Source organism: Chenopodium quinoa, unplaced genomic scaffold, assembly GCF_001683475.1.
Source record: "Chenopodium quinoa cultivar QQ74 unplaced genomic scaffold, ASM168347v1, whole genome shotgun sequence".
NCBI lineage: Eukaryota > Viridiplantae > Streptophyta > Magnoliopsida > Caryophyllales > Amaranthaceae > Chenopodium > Chenopodium quinoa.
Genome location: NW_018745684.1, coordinates 5,582,282 through 5,603,862, shown reverse-complemented (window position 1 = coordinate 5,603,862; position 21,581 = coordinate 5,582,282). Strand labels below are relative to the sequence as shown.

General features: G+C 37.3%; 2 protein-coding genes across 2 annotated transcripts; one reads left to right on the top strand and one right to left on the bottom strand.

Annotated features, from left to right (window-relative positions):
* The first annotated feature begins 7,380 nt into the window (after positions 1-7,380).
* LOC110718270 (pentatricopeptide repeat-containing protein At3g46870-like) lies at positions 7,381-9,699 on the top strand. Its single transcript, XM_021897107.1, has 2 exons — positions 7,381-7,907; positions 9,026-9,699. The coding sequence occupies exons 1-2, from the start codon at positions 7,542-7,544 to the stop codon at positions 9,428-9,430; spliced, it is 771 nt and encodes a 256-aa protein (XP_021752799.1). The 5' UTR covers positions 7,381-7,541; the 3' UTR covers positions 9,431-9,699.
* A 369-nt stretch (positions 9,700-10,068) lies between these two features.
* LOC110718269 (TBC1 domain family member 22B-like) lies at positions 10,069-18,607 on the bottom strand. Its single transcript, XM_021897106.1, has 10 exons — positions 18,380-18,607; positions 17,237-17,393; positions 16,960-17,143; positions 15,384-15,454; positions 13,883-14,020; positions 13,711-13,802; positions 13,168-13,439; positions 10,909-10,994; positions 10,613-10,714; positions 10,069-10,517 (listed from the first exon to the last, which is right to left on the bottom strand). The coding sequence occupies exons 1-10, from the start codon at positions 18,493-18,495 to the stop codon at positions 10,356-10,358; spliced, it is 1,380 nt and encodes a 459-aa protein (XP_021752798.1). The 5' UTR covers positions 18,496-18,607; the 3' UTR covers positions 10,069-10,355.
* Positions 18,608-21,581: the final 2,974 nt, after the last annotated feature.

The following is a 21,581-nucleotide window of genomic DNA, read 5'->3' as shown; positions in this document are numbered from 1 at the left end:
GACTGGTACTTTATTCTAACCAATATTTTAATATGTGTATGAACACCACCCAGGCACTTACAAATACAGAAACTCAATCATGATGAAGAAAACACGGTCGAAACCAAAATCGATCTACACATAACAAACCAAAGCAATCCGATTGGCACTTAATTCGAACCAGCAGTTTGATAGGTGTATGAATACCATCAACCCATACAAAAACTCAATCACAGCAAAGAAAACCCGATATGAATCAAAATCCTTTACAATCGGTTTCGGATCATCCTTATTGTTTGGAAAATTTAACGGGAATAATCCAACCTTTGCTCCGTTCTCCCATATTAAACAACCTTTCGATTATTCCGCATTAATCCAACCTTTGCCCCCCATTTTCTCCCAGCAACCCTTGTAGGTCAACAACCGGTTTCAATCGATTTTTATGATGACGTGGCATTTCATGATTGGTTTTTTGTTTTTTTTTAATTTACTTTTTTTTTTAAATTTGGGTTGTAAAATTTTTTTTTTAAAAAAGTTAAAAAAAAAAAGGAAACCACCCCTACTGTTTCTTCTTTCTCTCTCTTCCCCTATCACAACCATTCTTCTTTCTCTCTCCTTTCTCTGCCTTCCTCCATTACCACTTCACCTCCCTCAACTCACGACACAAACACCAACAACCACCACCGCTTCAGCCCACAAACACCAACACCAAATCAGCCCCTGCCACCAATCAGCCCTCATAACAAGCAATTTCGGTCACTTATTGCCGCCACAATACCACCATATTAACACCACCTCACGATGTTGGATGCGGTGGAGGTAGGAGGCTGAGAAAGGTAAAAGGGGTAAGGGAAAAGGGTGGGTTTCAGGGCGGCTGCCGAAATTAGGGTATCGGGGTGGTGGTGGTTTAAGGAGCGTGGAAAGGGGAGGGGGCGATTATCGGGGGCTAGGGAAGGGAATTGGGGTCTGGGAAGGACAAGGGGTGGGTTTCGGGGTGCTTGGGTGGGTTATAGGGTGGCTGACGGAATTAGGGTCTTGGGGTAGTGGTGGTGGCTGCTGGTGGTGGGGTTGTGTGGTAGTTTCGGGCTGTGGGGGTAGGGTGGGGTGGGCAGTGGTGGTCGAAAATGGAAGGGGCGGTTCTGGTGGTGGGGATGGGGTGAGGGTGCGCCGGAGTATTGTAATGGTGGTGGAGATGGGGTGGTTTAAGTGGGTGGCTAGCATTGAAATGGGTAAGGAGGATTTCGTGGGTGAGAGCTTGTTTTGGTGGAAGGTAGTGGCTTTTTTGGTGCTAGTGGTGGCCAAAGGTGTAGTGGTGGTTAAAGGTGTAGTGGTGGTTGTTTTTGGTGTAAGGTGGTCAAGGGTGGTGAACAGAGGTGGAGCTTTGGGTGGTGGTAATGGAGGAAGATGATGGCAAATGGTAAGAGGGAGGAGAGGGAAAGGGATGACCGGTTGTTTAGGTAACCGGTCATTTGGGTTCATTTTGGGAAGAAGGGGGGCAAAGGTTGGATTAATGCTAGAATAATTGAAAGGTTGGATTAATATGGGAGAACGGAGCAAAGGTTGGATTATTCTCGTTAAATTTTCCTTATTGTTTTTGGGGTTAAAAATAAAAGAATAAAACCTCTAAAATAATTAAGGGAAATTCTCAATGGTACTCATCAGTTTTTTTTTTGTTTTTTTTTTTCTTCTCAATGGTAAACACTGAAATATCAAATTATCTTTTTGTAATCTATAATTTGTAAAACTAATTCAGTTCCTTTCTCTCTTTCGCGGCGTCGCCGCCTCTATCACCACCTTTACCACCACCCATAAAACCCTAAGAAACCTTGAATTGATGCGGATTGAACCCTGAAGCATAGCATTTGAAGGATTTAAACACCCCCCCCCCCCAATTTTATTATCCAAATACCCAGGTGAAGAATTAGGAGAAATGAAACCATTCTTGGCATTACCATGAACGAATGATTCAGACTCCACAAGAAAGACGACACCTTCAAAAGCAACCGCCGTGGGGAGAAGATGAGGATGTTGTTGCGGCACGTGGTTCTTGGGCAGCGGCAGAGTGTCGGTTCAGTGGGCGCCGGCGTCGGGGGGTGGCTGGGATGAGAATCGGGGGAAGGAGATTAGAGGGAATCGGGGAAGAGGGGACAGCGGTTGGTTCCGGTAGGGGAGGGTGGCTGATTCCGGCGTGCCGCTGGCAGGGGGAGGAGGGCTCCGACAGGGGAGGAAAGGGGAAAGGTTTTTCTTAAAAAAAAATATTTTAAACAAACCAATCATAATTATTTTTAAAATAATTTAATTATTAAAAAATACAAAAAACTACCATGGTTAATAAATGATTTAATTGATTAACTAATGTCACCATTGAATTAATAATAGTAATACTTCCTCCGATTTCGGTTATTTGCAACAATGGTACCGTTTTCGGATACCAATGCAAAACTTTTAAGGGGTGTTTAGTAGTGGGGTAGGTGATTAATAAATTAAAAAGGGAGGGAAAGATATTTTTATTTTATGAGGAGAGAGAAAAAATGAATAAAGTGGTCCCAAAAATTTAAATTTTTTGGGGGAATTTTGGCCCCAATTATTTTGGCTCCATTTTTCCCCCTCAATTTTTTCTCCCTCCTGTTTTTTCACATCAGTCACCTAAAACAAGAGTAAAGCCATGAAATTTTTTTCCCCCCTAAACCAAATTTACAAAACATTCAAATTTCCCTCCCCCTTTGAATATGTCATTCAAAGAGGGGGTATTTAAGGCTACCATCATAACTTGTCCAAATATTCTTTACAAAAGATCTGTCCTACATTCCAGACAGAAAAATCAGTCATAAAATTAATATTCTGCTACATTCCAAACATGAAAATCTAGGGTACTAAGTTAGTTGCAGCTTCATCTTCTTCTTCCCTGGTTCAGTAAAGCAACCCATTCAAAAAAAAGCCCCCACACCTCATCACCAGTACCTGACAACTGGAACTCAGCAACATTAGTAATCTGAACATGTCAGATTATGCAAATGATCCATATTTTGGCATTGATCAAATGCAGAACGATGAAAACATTATGGGACAAAGTCAAGCAAACCACCAAGAAGGGACTGAACTGAATGCCAGCAACAGCAATCAGCATGAGGATTCATCTCAGGGACCAACAGCAAGAAAACAACTGACAACTCAGCAAAAAAGGGAGCTAGTAGATGGTTTTCTACTGAAGTTAGAAGGGGGGGGGGGAGTTGCCCAGAGGGTAATTATCAGAACAAGCAAGAAAATTCAATGTACACAGGTCAACCATCCTGAGATTATTTACAGACATCAAAACACAAATGGCACAGGGCAATGTCATAGATGTGAGAAGCAAGAAACTGGGCAAAACAGGACCCAAACCCAGAGATTACACTGATGAGTTCCTACAGTCAGCACCATTGAATAAGAGGACAACAGAGAGAAGCTATGCATGTGCTCTCAAGATCTCACAGTCAGCAATCCACAAGCTAAAGAAACAAGGCAGATTGAGAACACATACAGCAACAAATCACCCAGCACTGACATCCAATCACAAAATAGCAAGAATGAAATAGGTGTTAGCTCATTTACTGTCAGCCACTCATAATGGGGATTGCAAATTTGTGGACATGCAACAAGTTATCCATGTAGATGAAAAATGGTTCTACTTGAACCCAGAAACAAGGAGGTTCTACCTTCTACCAAATGAGGCAAATCCATACATGTGCCAACAATCCAAGAGGTTCAAAGTTAAAGGTATGTTCATAGCAGCAATTGGCAAACCCATATTTGGCCCTAATGGAGCATTAATACATGATGGAAAGTATGGAATTTTTCCATTTGTCTATGAAAGCATAGCAAAGAAAAAAAAGCAAAAACAGGGATGCTGGTGCTGTGGAAATCAAGGCAACACAGAATGTCAACAAAGAAGCCATAAGAGCAATGCTAATCAACAATGTCATTCCAGCAATCAAAGCTAAATGGCCTGCCCATCTACCCAAGGACATATTTATTCAGTGGGATAATGCCAGACCTCATCAAATTCCTAGGGATGAGGAATTTCAAGCAGCTTGTCAGTCTGAGGGATTCAACATTCAATTCATTTACCAACCACCTCAGTCCCCAGATTTGAATGTGTTGGATCTAGGGCTATTCAATGTAATCCAATCAATACAATACCAATCCTTCCCAAAAAACCTAAAGGAACTCATTGACAGAGTGACAAAGGCTTATCAGATGTTCAACCCAGAGTTGAACAAGCAAATTTGGATAAGTCTACAATGTTTTATTGAAGAAATTCTGATAAACCAAGGAGGGAATAACTTTATCCCTCCCCACAAAGGCAAAAAAAGACTTGAGATGATGGGGATGCTGCCAGAGCAACTGGAGGTGGACAAGAATGTGGTGCAACAGGCTGTTAATTACCTCAACAGCATTTTCATACCAGTCCACCAAGGCCAAGGAATGGAAGAAGATGAAGCTATGCAAGTAGATGCAGATTGAACTCAACTCAAACAGGTGAAAGAGATCAACAGACTGAGACTGCCACACATAACCATTGAAAATGAAACAACAAGCATGCAACACAGTATGTGCTGTTTTTTATTTTGATTAAGTACACTATTTCAATCATTGGTTAGGTGTCTTTTGTTTAAATCTTTGCAAACTATTATTGTAAGGCAGTCTTAAGATCCTATTGTTGGGAAATGTACAATTTTTTGGTAAGAAGTACCACTTCATTGATGGTTCAATTATTTACAAGTGTTTACAAACTAGATGATTAATATGTGCAAATCAGGCTGGAAGCATCATTCCATCAGATGGGGTTTTTTTTATCACATACATTGCATAACTGGTTTCCTCAACAACAACTCTTATATGGAGTTGTTGGAGCAATTCCTAGTTATGAATGTGGAGTGTCAAATGAGTCCCTTCATCACTTGGAATTTGCAGGCACACACAACACAACACACTGAGGGACTCTATTCACCTAGGGACAGGTATCACATGGGGGGACTCATACAGGGACACTCATGTAGGCAACCAACACAGGGACACTCATCAGTCTGTGCACCAGCCTCAGGACAACAACCACATCATAAACAGGCCAACCACAAAACCCACACTTTTTTTTTTGTTAACCATCCCTACCACCAAGCAAACCACACCCACAAGAATCAATATCATGCAGAGCATGTCAACCAGCAACAAATAGATTTCCTCACAGGTGAGGATGCACAACTACCCACCAATTATGTGCATCAGAGCATGAATAGGTCAAACACCAGCCAACAGATTTCAAAACAGGTGAAGATGCATAACAAGAAAATCATTACAGCCAACAGGAAACAAATTATGTGCATCAGCCTCAGGGCAACAAGCCTAGGACAACAAGCTTATCACAACAAGCACCAGCCTAGGACAACAACCACAGCCTACACAGCCCAACCACAGCCTACACAGCCTAAGACAGAGCATGAATAGGTCAACCACCAGCCAACACAATTCCAAACAGGTGAATATGCACAACAAGTTGGATACAGAACAATACACTCAATAATCCCAGCATAAAATAGCAATCAATCTCAGTTAGGGCAACAAGCCTAGGACAACAAGCACCAGCCTAGGACAACAACCACAGCCTACACAGCCCAACCATAGCCTACACAGCCCAACCACAGCCTACACAGCCTACACAGCCTAAGACAGAGCATGAATAGGTCAACCACCAGTCACACAATTCCAAACAGGTGAATATGCACAACAAGTTGGATACAGAGCAATACACTCAATAATCCCAGCATGAAATAGCAATCAATCTCAATTTGGATACAGAGCAACCAGCATGAAATACCAACAACACATATACTAGCATTCAATCTCAATTAGGGCAACCAGCATGAAATACCAACAAACATATACTACCAATCAATCTCAATTAGGGCAACCACCATGAAATACCAACAACACATATACCACATACTTAATACGGAAATAAGCATGAAAATCAGGCTACTCAACGCATTATTTTCAAAGAACGCCACATCAAATCAACAGAAACATCAAAAACCATGAGATAAAGGACTGAATAAGAAGTAGGATTAGAAATGTGTTACGCTGCTAGATTAGTTGGTGGTAGTAGTGAAAGGGTTGCAAGACCCTGCACTTTCAACACTGTAATCCTTATGGGACTCAGATCTGACGCGCTTTTTCCCAGAGAATTCTTGCGTAGTCTTAGATCTGACCACCCCCACCTTCTCCGCAACGGTTCTGGCCTGGACAGGGGTTGCAATTGGGGTTTCATCATCATCGCTGTCAAGAACAACAATTTCAGGAGGCTTATTGACGGAAACCTCAACGCCTTTGCCCAGATCTGGACCACGCTCCTCATCGGAGACGTAAGGAGTCAGCTTTGCACCCCCTCCAGTTCGGCGTTTCATATCAAGGTACATTGCAGTGCGCGTACCTATCAAACGCATCTTCCCCGTGCGTGGGTGGCACTTGTAGGTGGCAATAACCTCAGGATCTTCCTTTTTTTGGTTAGGGGAACTCATTTTTCAGAAATTTTGGAAGAAATAGGTACAGGAAAACCCAGATCTGCCAATTTTAGGGTTTCGAAATGGAGAGGAAGTGAGTTAAAGAAGGGAGAACGAGTGAGAGTGAGAACAGTGAGAGTGAAACAGCAAAAGACGAAAACAAGGAATAAGTGATGTAGAAAGGGGGAAGAACGAGGAATTTGAACAGTCGCCATTAATGGTGGTGGGTAGAACTAGCATTGAATATGGTGGTTGGGAAGATGAAGACTGAGAGTGTAAATGAGATGGGATGGGAACCCTAGATTTTTGGTGGGAATGGTTATATTAATTGGGTGGGCATTAAATTTAGGTAAGTAGACTTAATTATGTGATTAGATTATAATCAGTTTTTTTAAGGGCATTATCGTAATTTCACAATTAAAAAATGTACTAGAAATGAAAAAAAATCTATTTGTTGCAAATAATAGCAATCACCCCAATAAGGTAAATGTTGCAAATAACCGAAATCGGAGGAAGTAGTTGATTATCAAAGATAATTGAAAATTTTGCTGCTTACCGAAGATAAACTTAAAAAAATCATAAGATTTTGTACATTCGGCTTTCATATAATAATAATAATAATAATAATAATAATAATAATAATAACTTTTTTATTTTTAAAAAGTCCATATAAATATATACAAAGTAATAAAGTTAAAAAAAATGGTTAAAATTGACGGAAACCAACTTGATTTAAAGTCAGACAAATTTTATCAATTCAGTCCAATTTTGACCCTTTCATCTGACTCGATTGATCTCCAAATTCCAGAGTTATTTTTCACTTTTTAACCTTCCGTCCAATTCAATTTGATCCAATTCGATATAATCTTGAGCCGATGAACAACCCTAAACATTTAACACAAAGGAATTACTAGTAGAGTTTTTGCCAAAAGAGAAACCACCAAATTCCTGTCTCATCTCCTAAATTCCCTACCTCTTCTCTCTCACACAATCACACTTGGGTGCTTTGTTGAACTTTTGAATGAAATGAACACTCTGAAACTCCAATTCACCCAACTACACATCCCTCAAAAACACCCTTCAAATCTCACCCTAATCCACCACTTTCCCAGCATTTTACATTTGGGTTCCTCAACTTTTTCAACAACAACAAAAACAAGAACAAGAACAATTACTTGTGGTTTGAGAAAAATAGGACCCAAAAAACCATTATGGAGGTCAAGCTTTCTTTCCACTGAAGCCATTCAAGCTGTTCATTCCCTTAAACTTGCCAAATCTCCTGATAAGTTGCAGCATGTAATTGATACCAGACTTACTCGTTTATTGAAGGCTGATTTGTTGGATACTTTGACTGAACTTCAGAGACAAAATCACTTGGATTTAGCTCTTCAGGTCATTTCTTTCTCTCTTTGTAATTCAAAGTTTTAATCTTTTCTTTGTTTCTCCCTTGGTCCGGAATTAATAGTCGTGTTGATAGTGTAGTTTGACCTAGTAACGCGAAAACTGAATTCAAAATGGTTTTATTAATGACAATTGTTTATGGGTTTGGGTAGTCAATGCTGTTAAACCTGTGTTTGTATTTGGTGGATGATTTATTAGTTTAAGTGGGGAAAACTATGGAAGAATTCAATTAGATGGGTTTTTTCTAATCAATTACTCCTTATTAGCAAGTTTTGGACAAGGGAAAAATCTTCAACTTTCAGCTGGTTGGAATTTATTCAATCTAGGTGAAATAGCTTGTCATTTTAGATTAATTTCAGATAGCATTACAGTTTACAAAAATACGAATTACTGAAAACTTTTACTCTATTAGTTTACCATTTGGATTACTAAAATTTGCTTGCCAATCGCCAAGTAGTTCCTTGATTGAGAAATTGGCTTCTTCAACCAACTGGAAGACCGAAAATCTTGATCTTGAGACTAGCTGAAACATACGATTATGCCTGTATGCAGATGTCTGTATTGTGAGAAAGCTGCGGCTACTTTTCATTGTGTCTTGTCTGATCTTAGACAATAGAAGTGTATTCCAAGGTTGCTTCCCATAGAAATAGTATGTGGATGGTTGGGTGCTTAAGTTTACTTTCGGACTCATCCTTTATGTCTAGGAAGCAGTAAGAGAATGTCTATCTAAGATGGACTTTTAGTGCTCGCACTGCTCGGAGTTTGTCATTTGTTGCGCTTTCATGAAATTTTCATGTTTGAGGTCTATAGTTTTGATCTTTTTCAAATTTTTTATACTTATTGGGACAAATTGATGCTGCTTTAAATATTTTCTTTAATAGTTGAACATGAAACGCATAGCAAATCTTAATTAGTCGAGGCTTGAAATTTCAGATTGGCATCTAATTGTCCCTTTTTCCTTTCTGTATTAATTTCATGTCCCTGCCCAAAATCATTTCTTCATAACCCTAAGAAAGCACATCATGGTTATATAATACATGTATGTTAAGAACTTCTTCCCGTACAGTTTGCTGTTGTGTATCTCATCTGATTTGAAATCAGGACTCCAGGTGTTCGACTTTGTGAAGAAGGAATACAAACCAGATCTCCCCCTATACTACGACATGATTCTACTACTGGGAAAGAACAAGCTGATTCATAAGGCTGAAGAGCTTTTTGATGAACTAAAGCAAGAGGGTTTACAACCTGATGTAAGAGCATATACTGAATTGATCGGTGCTTATTTCCAAGTAGACATGGTGGAAAAAGCGGTGGAAACCTATAATGAGATGAAAGCTTCTGGTTGTATACCTGATAAGCTAACATTGATGATTATGGTAAGAAATCTGGAAAGAGCTGGTAAAGAAGAGCTAGCAGCATCAGTAAAAAGAGACTTTGAAGAATATGTCGATGAACCTGAAAAATTTCTTGAAGAAGTAGAAAAAAAATATGGAAGAGATCTTAGTATTGTCTGATTTCATATTATGGTTTTTACATGTGGTAGGACTGTGCAGAGACAGCAGACTTCGTATAATTTTAGCCTTATAGAAGAAAGGAAAATTTAAAGATTATCTATAGTTGTCTGCATTTGTGAGCTGTAATAGTGTAAATTTGTGTTATCTTCAACTTCGGCTCCACTGAAGTCGCTCATATGTAGTATATTTCTGTTTCGGCAAATTATATGTTTGCTGTGACGGACATTTCTTTGATGTTACCTTAAGATGCAAGTGTTTTTCTGGAGAAATTGCTAAGAGACCTGAGCTAAGAAGTGACTGCTCTTGGTTCAGAGACATCAACCTGAGGAGGAAGAAAAGTCGTGCTCTATAATCCCTGCTATGAATTGTCTAGTGTATACTGTTTTATGCTACCAGACATTATCCTTTGCTTTGGTAGTACTCCGTACTAGTGGAGTAAAATTCTTTGTAACATAGGTGATACCGTGAGACCTTCGTATTGAAAAAGAAAAAAGAGAGGAACTTCTAGGTTACTTTCGTTGAATCAAGACATTTTCAAACTGTCTAGAACTTAACAAAAGGGAATTGGGTATAGTATAACAGAAACAATTGTTTGATTCACAAGGTTCTTTGAAGTACTTATGACGTAAAACATGATATTTTGCAGAATAGAATCATATACTCTCCGAGTCTCCTCTGTATTTCCCTCATCTATTGAATTGAAATTGAATTGAAATCGAATTACAATCACTAGTATTGAAAAAGTAAGGTACTTTGATTAGATGAAACATGCCATTGATTACACATCATGAAGAACAATGTAATCTAACACAAATGGTACAAGGCCAAATTATCAACAGTATGAACCGATCTTTACCACTAGATGAACACAATAGGGAACAAACAGGACTAAACATGTCAAAATATATATATTTTGCCGCATTGACTAGCTAGCTAAATGACTCGGAGAACTGTTGAACATGGTATGCCACATGTACGCTCTTGAAAGCACCATCTCCAATTCTTGATCTTGCCAATTGAGAGTTGGGAGGTGCTGAAGGAACATCACCATCTCCTGGAAATCAAGCTTGTGGATCTTATCGGACCACTGTGAGGTACATGGACAAAAGTTAAGAGTCTTCCAAACGCTAAGCGTGTATGGATCAACTAAAACAATTGGCAAAACCAGTAAAGTCAACTTACAGTTAAAAGAAAACTGGCTGCTATGTACACAAGAAAATCGGGGAGTGCATCACCTTCTGCAAGATATGTATCCCAAAGGCGATTGACGAGGGGAAATGGAATCTAACAAAAAAAAAAAAAATTATTCTGTCAATTCGCAGAGAAATGCTAGTCCAGTGTCAAGGTTAAGGTCTGATGACTTAGATAGCATGATATCTGATATGCAGCTCTTCCTTTTTCTCTTAAATCCAATCCAGAAACATTTTGTAAAAACAGAAACTAAAGTATAAGCAAACATAGAAGATGAGAGCACAAACCTCACGTATTAGAAGACAATTGAACCACCGAAACGCAAACTGGAGGAACTCAAGACCATGCTCTTCCATATGTTTTGAAACAGGTTCTGGTTGTATTTTTGGTAAAATAAGAAATGAATGAGACAACTTTTAAGGGGAAAAAAAAAAGAGAGGAAGATGTAATGAATGTACGATAGCAACCCCACAGGAAATGTTTTGTTTTTTTTTTTTTCCTGTCTTTGGTTCCCTTTGCTTTGTATAAGAGAAAAAAACTGTTGAACTTCCTCTCTTTTTCTTTTGTTTTCTTTTTTTTTTTTTTTTTTTTTTGGGGGGGGGGGGGGGGTTATAAAGGCACTAAATTAGTCTTCCTCGTGAAAGGAGGCCACCCGAGGGACAGAAAAGTGGGGTTTGGGGGGGGGAGTGGGTACTAGGATTTGAGTTATGACAAATAGCCTCCCCCACAAACACAGCCAAGAAGGCCTGTACAAAATGCTTTTATTCCTTATACGTAGTAGAAGTATTTATTTAGTAACAAAAACTTCAAACAAAACATAGTTCTTTACTTCTTTATGTTAATTATGTAGATGTTCCAACTTCATAAACCCATAGAGACATATAAAGAGGAACTTTGAACATTGTAATTGCAGACACCATATAGAAATTCATCATGATGTGTGAAAAAAAAAAAGTGAAACAGCTTTTTTTGCCTGCATAGTGGAAGTACAATGTTGGAATGCAACTCCAAACAAATGCAACTCCAAACACATGCAAAATTAACTGTTTTCTAAGAATATTATGACATCTTCACAAACTTAGCTACTCACATAGTAGTTAGTTAGTAACCATTTACAAATTACCTATTTGTGGCAACTAAAGATAAGCTAGCTGCTAAGTAAAACTTTACATAACAGGACATGAGTCAAATATTCATAGCAAAAGGGTGTAAACATGACAAATTGTAAGTGAGTGCAAAAACAATAATACACTAATGCTCTAACCCCCAAAAGTTACTTGCATTAGCCTCCCATAGAGATTGGCCATAATACTACCTCCGTTACATGTTAAGTGCAACATTTGCCAAAAAAGGATGCTACACATTATGTGCAACAAACTAATACTTTCCATTCTGGCTGAAATTACTAACATACCCTTACTAAAGTTCAATTAATACATTAAATCAAATATTGTTAAATGATTAACCTAATTTAATTCATTGATTAACTTAACTTAACATCCTCATTAACATTTAATTCCGTAACCCATATTCTCTCTCCTCCTTTCCAACCACCAGTCCACCACCAACACACTTTCTCTCTCATCTCTCTCAGCCACCACCACCAGTCCACAACTACCACTTTTCGTTATCTTCTCTCACAACCACCACATTTCCTCTCCCCTCCCTCATAAACCACCACCACCACCCCCACCACAGCTACCACATTGTCGCCGTCCTTAACTGTCCTTTTTTCCTGCCTAATCAGAAGCGCCTCCCTTCCAGCGCTAATTGGACTCGGCTCCCTTCACCGCCCTTCCTGTCGCTGCCCACCTCCCCGCTCTAGTCAGATCTGTTGATTTTGAGGGTAGGTGGGTTGATTTTAGATTGGTTTTGGGTGGCTTCAAGGTGAGTGGGGTGGATTTTCGGGTAGATGTGGGGTGGGGAGGTAAGTTTTTAGGGTTTTGTTGCGGCTTGCAGTTGCCGACAGTGTTGTTGGAGTGTTCGAAGGTACGTGGTTGTTTGGGTGGTGAGGTTGAAGGCGGTGGTCGATGAGGGTTTGTCGAGGGTGGTGAGATGTGTGTTGAGGGCAGTGAGGTTGAAGGCGGTGGTCGGTGGGGTGTGTTGAGGGCAGTGAGTTTGATTATGGTGGCTTGGTGGGTGTTGCTACTGGTGGGAGAACGGCAAGGTGGTGGTGATAAGGTGGAGTCCCTTGAATTATAGTTTATTCTCATTTTCTCTCTCATGCTCTTAATCACATGGCCCTTACTTTCTTAAACAACCATTAAGCAATTTTTTCTTGCGAATTGTGCACATGAGTTTGTTGCACTTAACATGTAACGGAGGTAGTATTAAATGATTAATGTCTATCCTTTAATTCTAATTAGCCAAACACCATATATTAGAATATAATGAAAACCACTCTTGTGAATGTTAGTGCCTGAAGGAGCCTACTGGTGATAGTGTCATGATTTTGAAGATGCAACAGTGAAAAATTCATACTAGCATTATGAGAAGAAAAAAAAATATGGCAAAAAAAAAGTAGGGAACTAACGACAAAGGCATACCATCAATCCTCCGAACAAGTTCTCTTAGTTTAAAAACAAGTCTCTGGATTCCTGGTTGGGCAAATGTGTAATGATCTTGCATACCATCAAGCAATTTTGAGAGGCACCAATAGCAGTCAGCCTCAACATCAGCAATTTTATCTTTGGATAGGTCCAAAGATGACCAAGTGTCAATGCTTCCTTCTAAGTGTTCAGACAAGAATACAACCAGAAATGGTGTCACAAGATCATTTATTCCTTGAACATATCCACTAGCAGGATGACGGATGGCCCTGGTGACACAAAATATCATGCTGAAATGAGCATAAGAACACTAGAGGATACTGAAACATATTAACAACCAAGAACATAATTAGATTAAAGAAAACTTATTGATTATGAAATGCTCACAAAGCCCTCATTTAAACACATCAATAATGAATTACAAAGTACTGTTTTTTTGTTTAAAATAGGTCACATGTATCTCACAAAAATTTGAACACTCAGACAGAAGATCTTGCCAAGTCAATAGATGAATTAGAGGAAACAGAAATTACTACAGACCAAGTGTAGAGTATCCGCTCCAAAGACTTCTGGACAGAAGGTTGCTGAAAGAAAGTTACATCAGGTACCGTTCTGGGACAGTCAACTTGAATCTGTCAATGGCAAAGCGAGCCATGAGAAAGCAGAATTAATCATAACTCCAGAAAGAACATGAAAAAAGAATAGAGCAAACCTGGCGAAGCATGTTGATTTCATCATCTGAACGTTCGCTATCTGGAATATCATAATACTGTGCCACACAATCAAGATACTCGAGACGTTTCCTTCTCAAAACTCCTTCCCTTCTATCTGAATTAGGTGGTGCATATCCCTGTTGTCAGTTCATGCTCAAACTTATAACCAATAAAAATACATCCATTAATTCATTTTACAACTGAATAAACATGCAACCAGAAACAAAAAATAATAACATATTTCAGGATTTGTGATGTGCAGATAACAACTTGAGACTTCACCATTAGATAAAAAACAAAATCAGAAGATATTACTGCATAGTTAATATTTACCAAATCATAAAAGATAACTCCTTTTAGAAATTTGTAGAGTACAAAAATGTGAGACATCATGACTACTTTTAGATTCTTGTTACATGAAAGAATTAATTTACAAAACTATGTTATATGTCATAGCTTGGGACATGATGAAGTATGTTATAAGTCCCAGAAAAATGCACTCTACGTCTCTACCTCAAATAGAAAATTACCAATACTTTTGAGTTTCAATCAACTGCGTCTTAGCTATTATTGGACGTAAAGACTCTGACGTCAACTGCCTCTTAGCTATCATGGGGATATGTTTCAATCAAATAGAAAATTAGTAAAGACTCTGACGTCAACTGCCTCTTAGCTATCATGGGGATATGTTTGTGTACTTGGACCCACCCACCCACCAATCCAAAATTAGGTGGGAGTATCACCTAGAAACATTGGAGAAATGAAAAATTCTGGAATGCAAGGTAGTAAGGAATTGAGATCATGCACTAGAAGGATTTGGTAGGAACAGATGCTTGAAGCTTATGTGCTTATCCTTTCAATCTTGCATCATTGACTAAGTAAAGATACTGCAAAGTTATTACAGCTACGACAAAAAGGCAGGTCACTGAATAACCCCAAGAATAAGCATTAACGGATAAATATGCAGAGAACATACGCATGGCTCTAAGCCTCTAATGGCACTAACAATTCACGAGTCCAAAACTTATCAATGAACAAGAAAAACTAGGGAAAATCATCAAGCAGATGAAGCGAGCACATATATTGCTTTTTCTTTGCCTTGGAGTTGCACTTTCTCACAACACAACTCTGTAAGTAGTTCAACTTACAACCCAAGAAAAAACTATGAAAAACAGTTATACATATGGAGAATACACAAATATTTCTCTTTCTTTGCCTCAGAGTTGCCTTTTACCTACAACACAACCCTGTAATACTTCAACTTACAACCAAGATCTTCAACTTTTCTAGGGTATTAACCAGCTTTATGCATATATAATGAAGTCGCTAAACGTGTTCTTATGATGAAGTCGCTAAATGTGTTCTTATGCCACACAAACTTCAATATCTTATTGCTGCTAAAAGCTGAAAAAAGGGGAAAGAACCCTGGCCATACATGTGAAGAAATGTGCCACTGGGTTCTTAGCAATGAAACACATAATCATATAAGTAAAATCTTACCAAAAGAAGTCTCCAGACAACAGGCCGCATGTAAGATGGCACGCCATTCCAAGCTAGTGCCCGTAATTTATCTGCAGGATGGAAAACAATTAGAAGGAAATTCTATGAGTTGATAGTTCATATTCAGCACTCAAAATATCAATTAAGTAAAGCAGGAAAGAGCTATTGGTGATTCCTAAAGCAGACGCTAGAACCATAAGCAGATTATACATGAAATATCATGAAATTTACAAATACGTATCAGGCATTCAGAAGCCAGACAGCTTGAGAAATATCAAATACTCACTTTGGACATCAATTCATAATAATAATCAATCCCCACCAAACAACTCAGGAACATGCTAAGGAGCACCTGACAGATCATCCATTTGAAAATATAGATGTCGAAAGACAATGTATTTGATTCAGGCAAAGATGTTTTATTAATCCAGGACAATAGAAATCCTCTACCATCTAAGAGTACATTTCTCAAATTGCATTACTCCCTGCTCCAAAACCAAGTATCTATAACAACCAATAACAGAGCTCGTAGAGAAGTTAAGTAGGAGCTGTGTCACAAAAGAACCTCCATAATAAAAGGAAAATGATTAATTAGTTATCTGAGACACAAAAGCCTCCATAAAAAATCCACTATTTACAACTTTACAGGAATTCGGAAAAATACATTTATATCAAGCAACTTAAGTCAAAATCCCACTTATAAGAGAAAAGGACCAAACACAAATTAGTTCAATTAGTGATGATCTAACCTGAAAAGATTAACCTACAATGAGGTAGCATCTATAACTAATACTAAAGTAGCAAACGCTAATGTCATCATTTCCCAAAGCTGTACACGTGGCGCTACCTCATGAAAAATTTTCCCGCTCAAATGTTAAGCCCATGTATCTATATACCTAAACTATATTAGAGTTTTTCTTTGGAGGGAATTTTCCCTCTTAAACTCTATTTTTTTTCGTTTAGATTTTTGCAGAATTATTAATGTGTCTAGAAACTTTATACTTTAATTATTTATTATTATGATGGACTTTTAGATCACATTTTTCATGAGACTTCTATATTTAATTTCAATTACCTTCATAAAAAACCAATGGCTCGGGTATTATCTAGTGAACTAATAAACATGTGACCCAATGAACTCAATGCATACATATTTGCTTCAAAATAATGCATACACTAATTCTTTCAAAGCATATTCTTGATGTAGCCAGAGGAGCATGTAACAAAGCCTGTAAGTATAGGCTGCTCCCTAGAGGTCCCACAAAAAGACCAGTTACTACTGAGTAAAGACTCTCCCTTCAGCCTTCAAGGTAAGCCACGACTGGCTAGCCAACAGTTCAAACAAGAAGTAATCTACTGCAGCAACCTTAGACAGCTTCCTATTCAATAATTTTTAAACTGGGGACTGAAGTTACGCTATCTAAAAGGGGGTTAAAACAATAAAACCTAATACAAGGTTATCTTACTCAGTTGTGCATATCTAAATAACACGTACAGCTCTATACTCCTTGTCTGACACTCTGACAAATAATAAGCAAACAACATGCTAGTAAGAAACTATGAATTGTTATAGTACCTAAAGTAACTGTTGGTGCTGAAAGCTCCTTTTTAAACTTCATAACCCTTGCAGTATCTGTAGCTCTTGCACTTAACAAAGTCTTCTGGGACTCTTTGGATGAACTGACGGGAGAAGGTGAAGGTTTTGACTTACTGACAGCAGAGTCATTAGACTCATTACTATCAACACTTGGAGATTGTTCCTGCATCCAAAATCAAATATTAAAAATTGGTTCAATAATACCATAAGCTACAAACAAATGAAAGTGCACAAGGAGAGATTCTATTCATCTTGCCTCAACAAAATTATCCTCCTGTTCACTTGGTCCAGCATCATTTTGAGAGTAACTCCTTCCGCATCCCCGGGGAGAGCCATGTATGCTAGAGGTGTCAAAAGGTTCAGTTCGACGACTCAGCAACACTTTACCAGGAAAACTACGTCCTTTAAGTAGCCTATAATGAACCATATCAGAAATAAGAAAATGCACAGCACTTCTAAACCATGTCTTTGCATACTCAAGTTAAAGGCAAAAAGCCTTTCAGATTCAACATTTAAAGAAGTGATGCACCATTTAAAGAAGTAAAAAGGCCAAGTCTCATACATTCATACTAATACTATTTTGCAAACAGAATTGCAGTCCAAGTTTCTATCAAGTATGAATTAGCATCTCTATGCAAATAATCAAATCCAATCATTTTTACCTCACTTTCATCTCTATGCAAATAATCAAATTCCAATCATTTTAACCTCACTTTCAATCTATAATGATCAAACAATGTACTTTCCAAATGATAATCAAAATCTAAATCATAATATCAGATTTCAGATGGTTAAAGACCCCCCATAACATCCGAATAGCAGAATTGGGATCAGATGACATGAGAGAGTACAATATAAAGTAGAATCCTTCCTTAATGTACAACAAACAGCTCAAATTCCATAAAGAATAGTTAATTTTTTTTTTAAAGGAAAAAAAAATAAAATAAAATAAAATAAAATAAAAAAAAAAACAGTGAAAAGGAACAAATGCGTATATCTGGGGAAACCCAGAAATCCAGTTAACTAAGCCTACTTGTGAATTAACCAAAACGTTGAACTTAAACAATATAGATAAAAATGAAAGATCTTTGAATATAACATACTCTTTTAAATTAAGGAACAGTCGATGAACAATGGGAAATTTGCTCATAATTTAACCACAATTTCGCATAAATCAAGAACACCCAAAAAGTAACAACACCCATCTAAAATCACACAGAATCAAAAGAGATCTGAGAACTTTTCCCAAATGGGTATTCAAAAAATCACAAGAAATGCTCAAAAGAATCATGCAAAATTATGAATTTTTAAAGACAGATCAAATCTAATGAACAAAAGGGTGTTCAAAAAATCAAATCTTAGCAACAAAAATAAAAAGATGAGAGAGAAAGAAAAGTACCCTTGAACACTTTTGAGGGTTTGGTTGAAGCGTGAATCGAGAGTAGCAACAGGGTCTTTGTTAGTATCATTATCATCAGCTGGGTCGTTGTTGATGTTGTTGACAGTGTTCTTCATTTTTGTTACACTTCTCTGTAACGAGTAACGACCATTTTTATATATCTGCCTTTATTTTTCTTGTATTTTAAGGCTTTTGTTCATTTTTTTTTACTTGCAAAAAGCCAACAAGTATTGCCTATTTTAGCTCCTGGCATTAACCGGCCGTTTGGAATGTGGGAATGGGAGTTTGGGGATTAAAAAGTAGGGAATGGAATTGAGAATTGATTATTGGGAATATATAAAAATATGACAATACTTTGTTTAGATAGTGGATGGGAATAGATGGGGAATAAATAACAAAAATACAAAATTACCCTTACTAATCTTTCTCCTCCCTTCTTTTCATTAATGACAAAAATGTCATTTTCCACTTATTCCCATTCCCACCAATTTATTACCTACCCTCCCTAGGTAATAAATTGGTGGGAATGGGATTGGGAATTTACCCCATTTATTCCCAATCCCATTTTCTTCTTTATTCCAATCCCATTTAACAACAAGAGATTTTTTTTTATTTTTTTTTATTTGGGATTAAACGTCCCATTCCCACCCTCAATTCCCATTTACCAAACACCCCCTAAATCATCTTGTTTAGGTGTAATTACAACTTCCAACAATGATACAGGTGTAGTGGTGTATTTTTTCTTTCCTTTAATTAGTTTTTACAAGAAAAAATTGTTGTCAATTAGTCAATTTAATTTTTTATATGAGGTATGGCGTACGTTGTAGTATAAAGTTGTTCGACAATGTTACATACTATATCGGCATACTGCTACTATTATGAAAGATTTTGTAATTTGTAAAATAGATCATTTAGCGTAGGTGTTCTAAGTTGATATGTAACGTTGAAATGTTATAATAAAACAAAATTTAAAGAGATAAATTTAAGAAACATATTTTATTTGAATTTCACTCTACTAGAATTGTTAGATATTGGTTTCCTGTAGTTCGATTTAATATACTATCACTATCACTCTTGCTTGTATTCATTCAACATCATCGTTTTCAACTTCTCATAACAAGGCGTGTGCAACAATGTTGAGCGTAAGCAAGGAGTCTTGTGGTGATAGTTTCCTTGATGCTCTAGCGGCTATATAAGACATCACTTGTATGTGTAGTATATTTATGCATGCGTTTTGGTGCAAATTTGCGTCATTAGGTGTTATTTTCTAGCATATAACTACATTTAATACTTGTTGTGCATATGAAATGAAAAGGCTACTTTAAATCAAGCGTTCATAATTCGGGAATTGCTTGCGATTGACACTTGCCCTACGAGAAATGGTATCAAAGTCACATCAACATCGTTCTAGGGGACAAGGTTCCATTCACCATTAGGAAGGCCGCCAACTAAATTGTGATGTAGAGGAACCCATTACACCCTGGTTTGATGCAAGTAATTGTTGTCTGGTGTGACATTGGGAATGCTTTGGTGAGGGGCACTTCAAACTAGCGTGGATGGTGCGCTAACTATGTAGGTAGGCAAGCGAGCGTGGTGGGGGAGCACCTCTCTCTCGACGATACTACATGTTATGCTCATAATTGCTACATGATAAAACATTATTCAAGAGAGCATTTTAAGCGATCGATGGGGACAAAGTGTAAGGGATAGTGAAGCAACAACGAGCTACAACGTTGAAGAGATCGTGTCATGGTGTTAAGGAGGGAGATATGTTGTGCAAATGTTGGGCGAACGTGTTAAAGACATGTCACTTGTGTTATATGTGGGTGGCTCAAGTGATATGTTGTTGCGGTTTGAAGCGACGAGGATCAAGTTCATCATTCAATATTAATAATAAATCAATGAGAAAATTCTATAAAAAAAAAAATTAAAAAAAAAATTAATTGATGAGAAAGATTTCTCTCCTTTTGTTAGAGTATGTTGTGATCTATACACTCTTTAGAGTGGTGGCCCATCACAAAAGTCTAAGTGACATTATTTGTTATTTTGGGGCATGATTTTATGTTTGGACTCGTTTTTTGGGCAAGATTTTTGTTTTTTATATAAAATCAATTTAAATGCCATTGAATACTGGTAACATTTTTTAAGTCAAAAAATGTAATTTAAATTTGCGTGTTCTTTTTATTGTCGTTCTTTGTTGCTCTTTCTACAAGTCTTACATCTTCATGCAAGGCCTTCTAAGTTCCTATTCAAGGGTATATGTTTGTAACTTGTATTTTGCATTTTGTGATTCAGTTTTTTGCATAAGTGGTAACATGATTCTTGCAAAATTCTTCCTCCGTGTTAATATACTTGCAGCACACTAATTTGACATGCACTGTAAAGATGATACGAAGTATTACACTCCGTATTAGGTAAAAGGATAAATTTCGTGAAATAATTTTATCACCATTAAGAATAAAGTGTTAAATTGGTACATTTTAAAATTATAGGTTAAATTGTCCAAATTGTTAAGTGGTTTACCTTTTTCTAATTATTTATTTACTCAAATAGTGTGCAGGAAAGTGTGTTACCTCCAAAGGAAAAGTTTTTTTTTTTTTATTATTTTTTTTATTTGTTATGTATAAGAATATTAGCCTCCAAAGAAAGTGTGTTGCATTGTAGGAATTTTCCTTTGGAGGCATCAATTTTACTTAGCGGATAATGAGCAATTAAGCACAACTTGTATAAGGCAAATGTGATATCACATACCTCTAGGCAACTTATCAAATTAAATGAAGCTGATTTTAGCCTATTTAATTCAAAACAGTTCAAATAAAATAAGCTTAGACTTAATAAATTCTAATAATCTCATACACGCTCAAAGTTCAAATAGATTTAAATAGCCCCAGATAATATCATACATAGAAAAATAAGATGAAGAGGATACACCATAAAGTACATATGAAAAGTAATTCATTAGCTTTGTAACATCTGGTTGCAATCTTTTTGGTGAAAACAAACTTTTTCTTGATGCGTACGGGTAAAAAAGTAACTATGATTATCCAAAATCAAGTCTCTCATTACTTCATAAAAACATAAAATCAAATCTTGTTGCTGATATCAAGTTCCCAAAGCGAAACGTGACAATATAGCCGGACAATAAAATATAACAGGGACTTTAAAGATCTAGAAGGTACTACTCGCACAATTAACGATATCA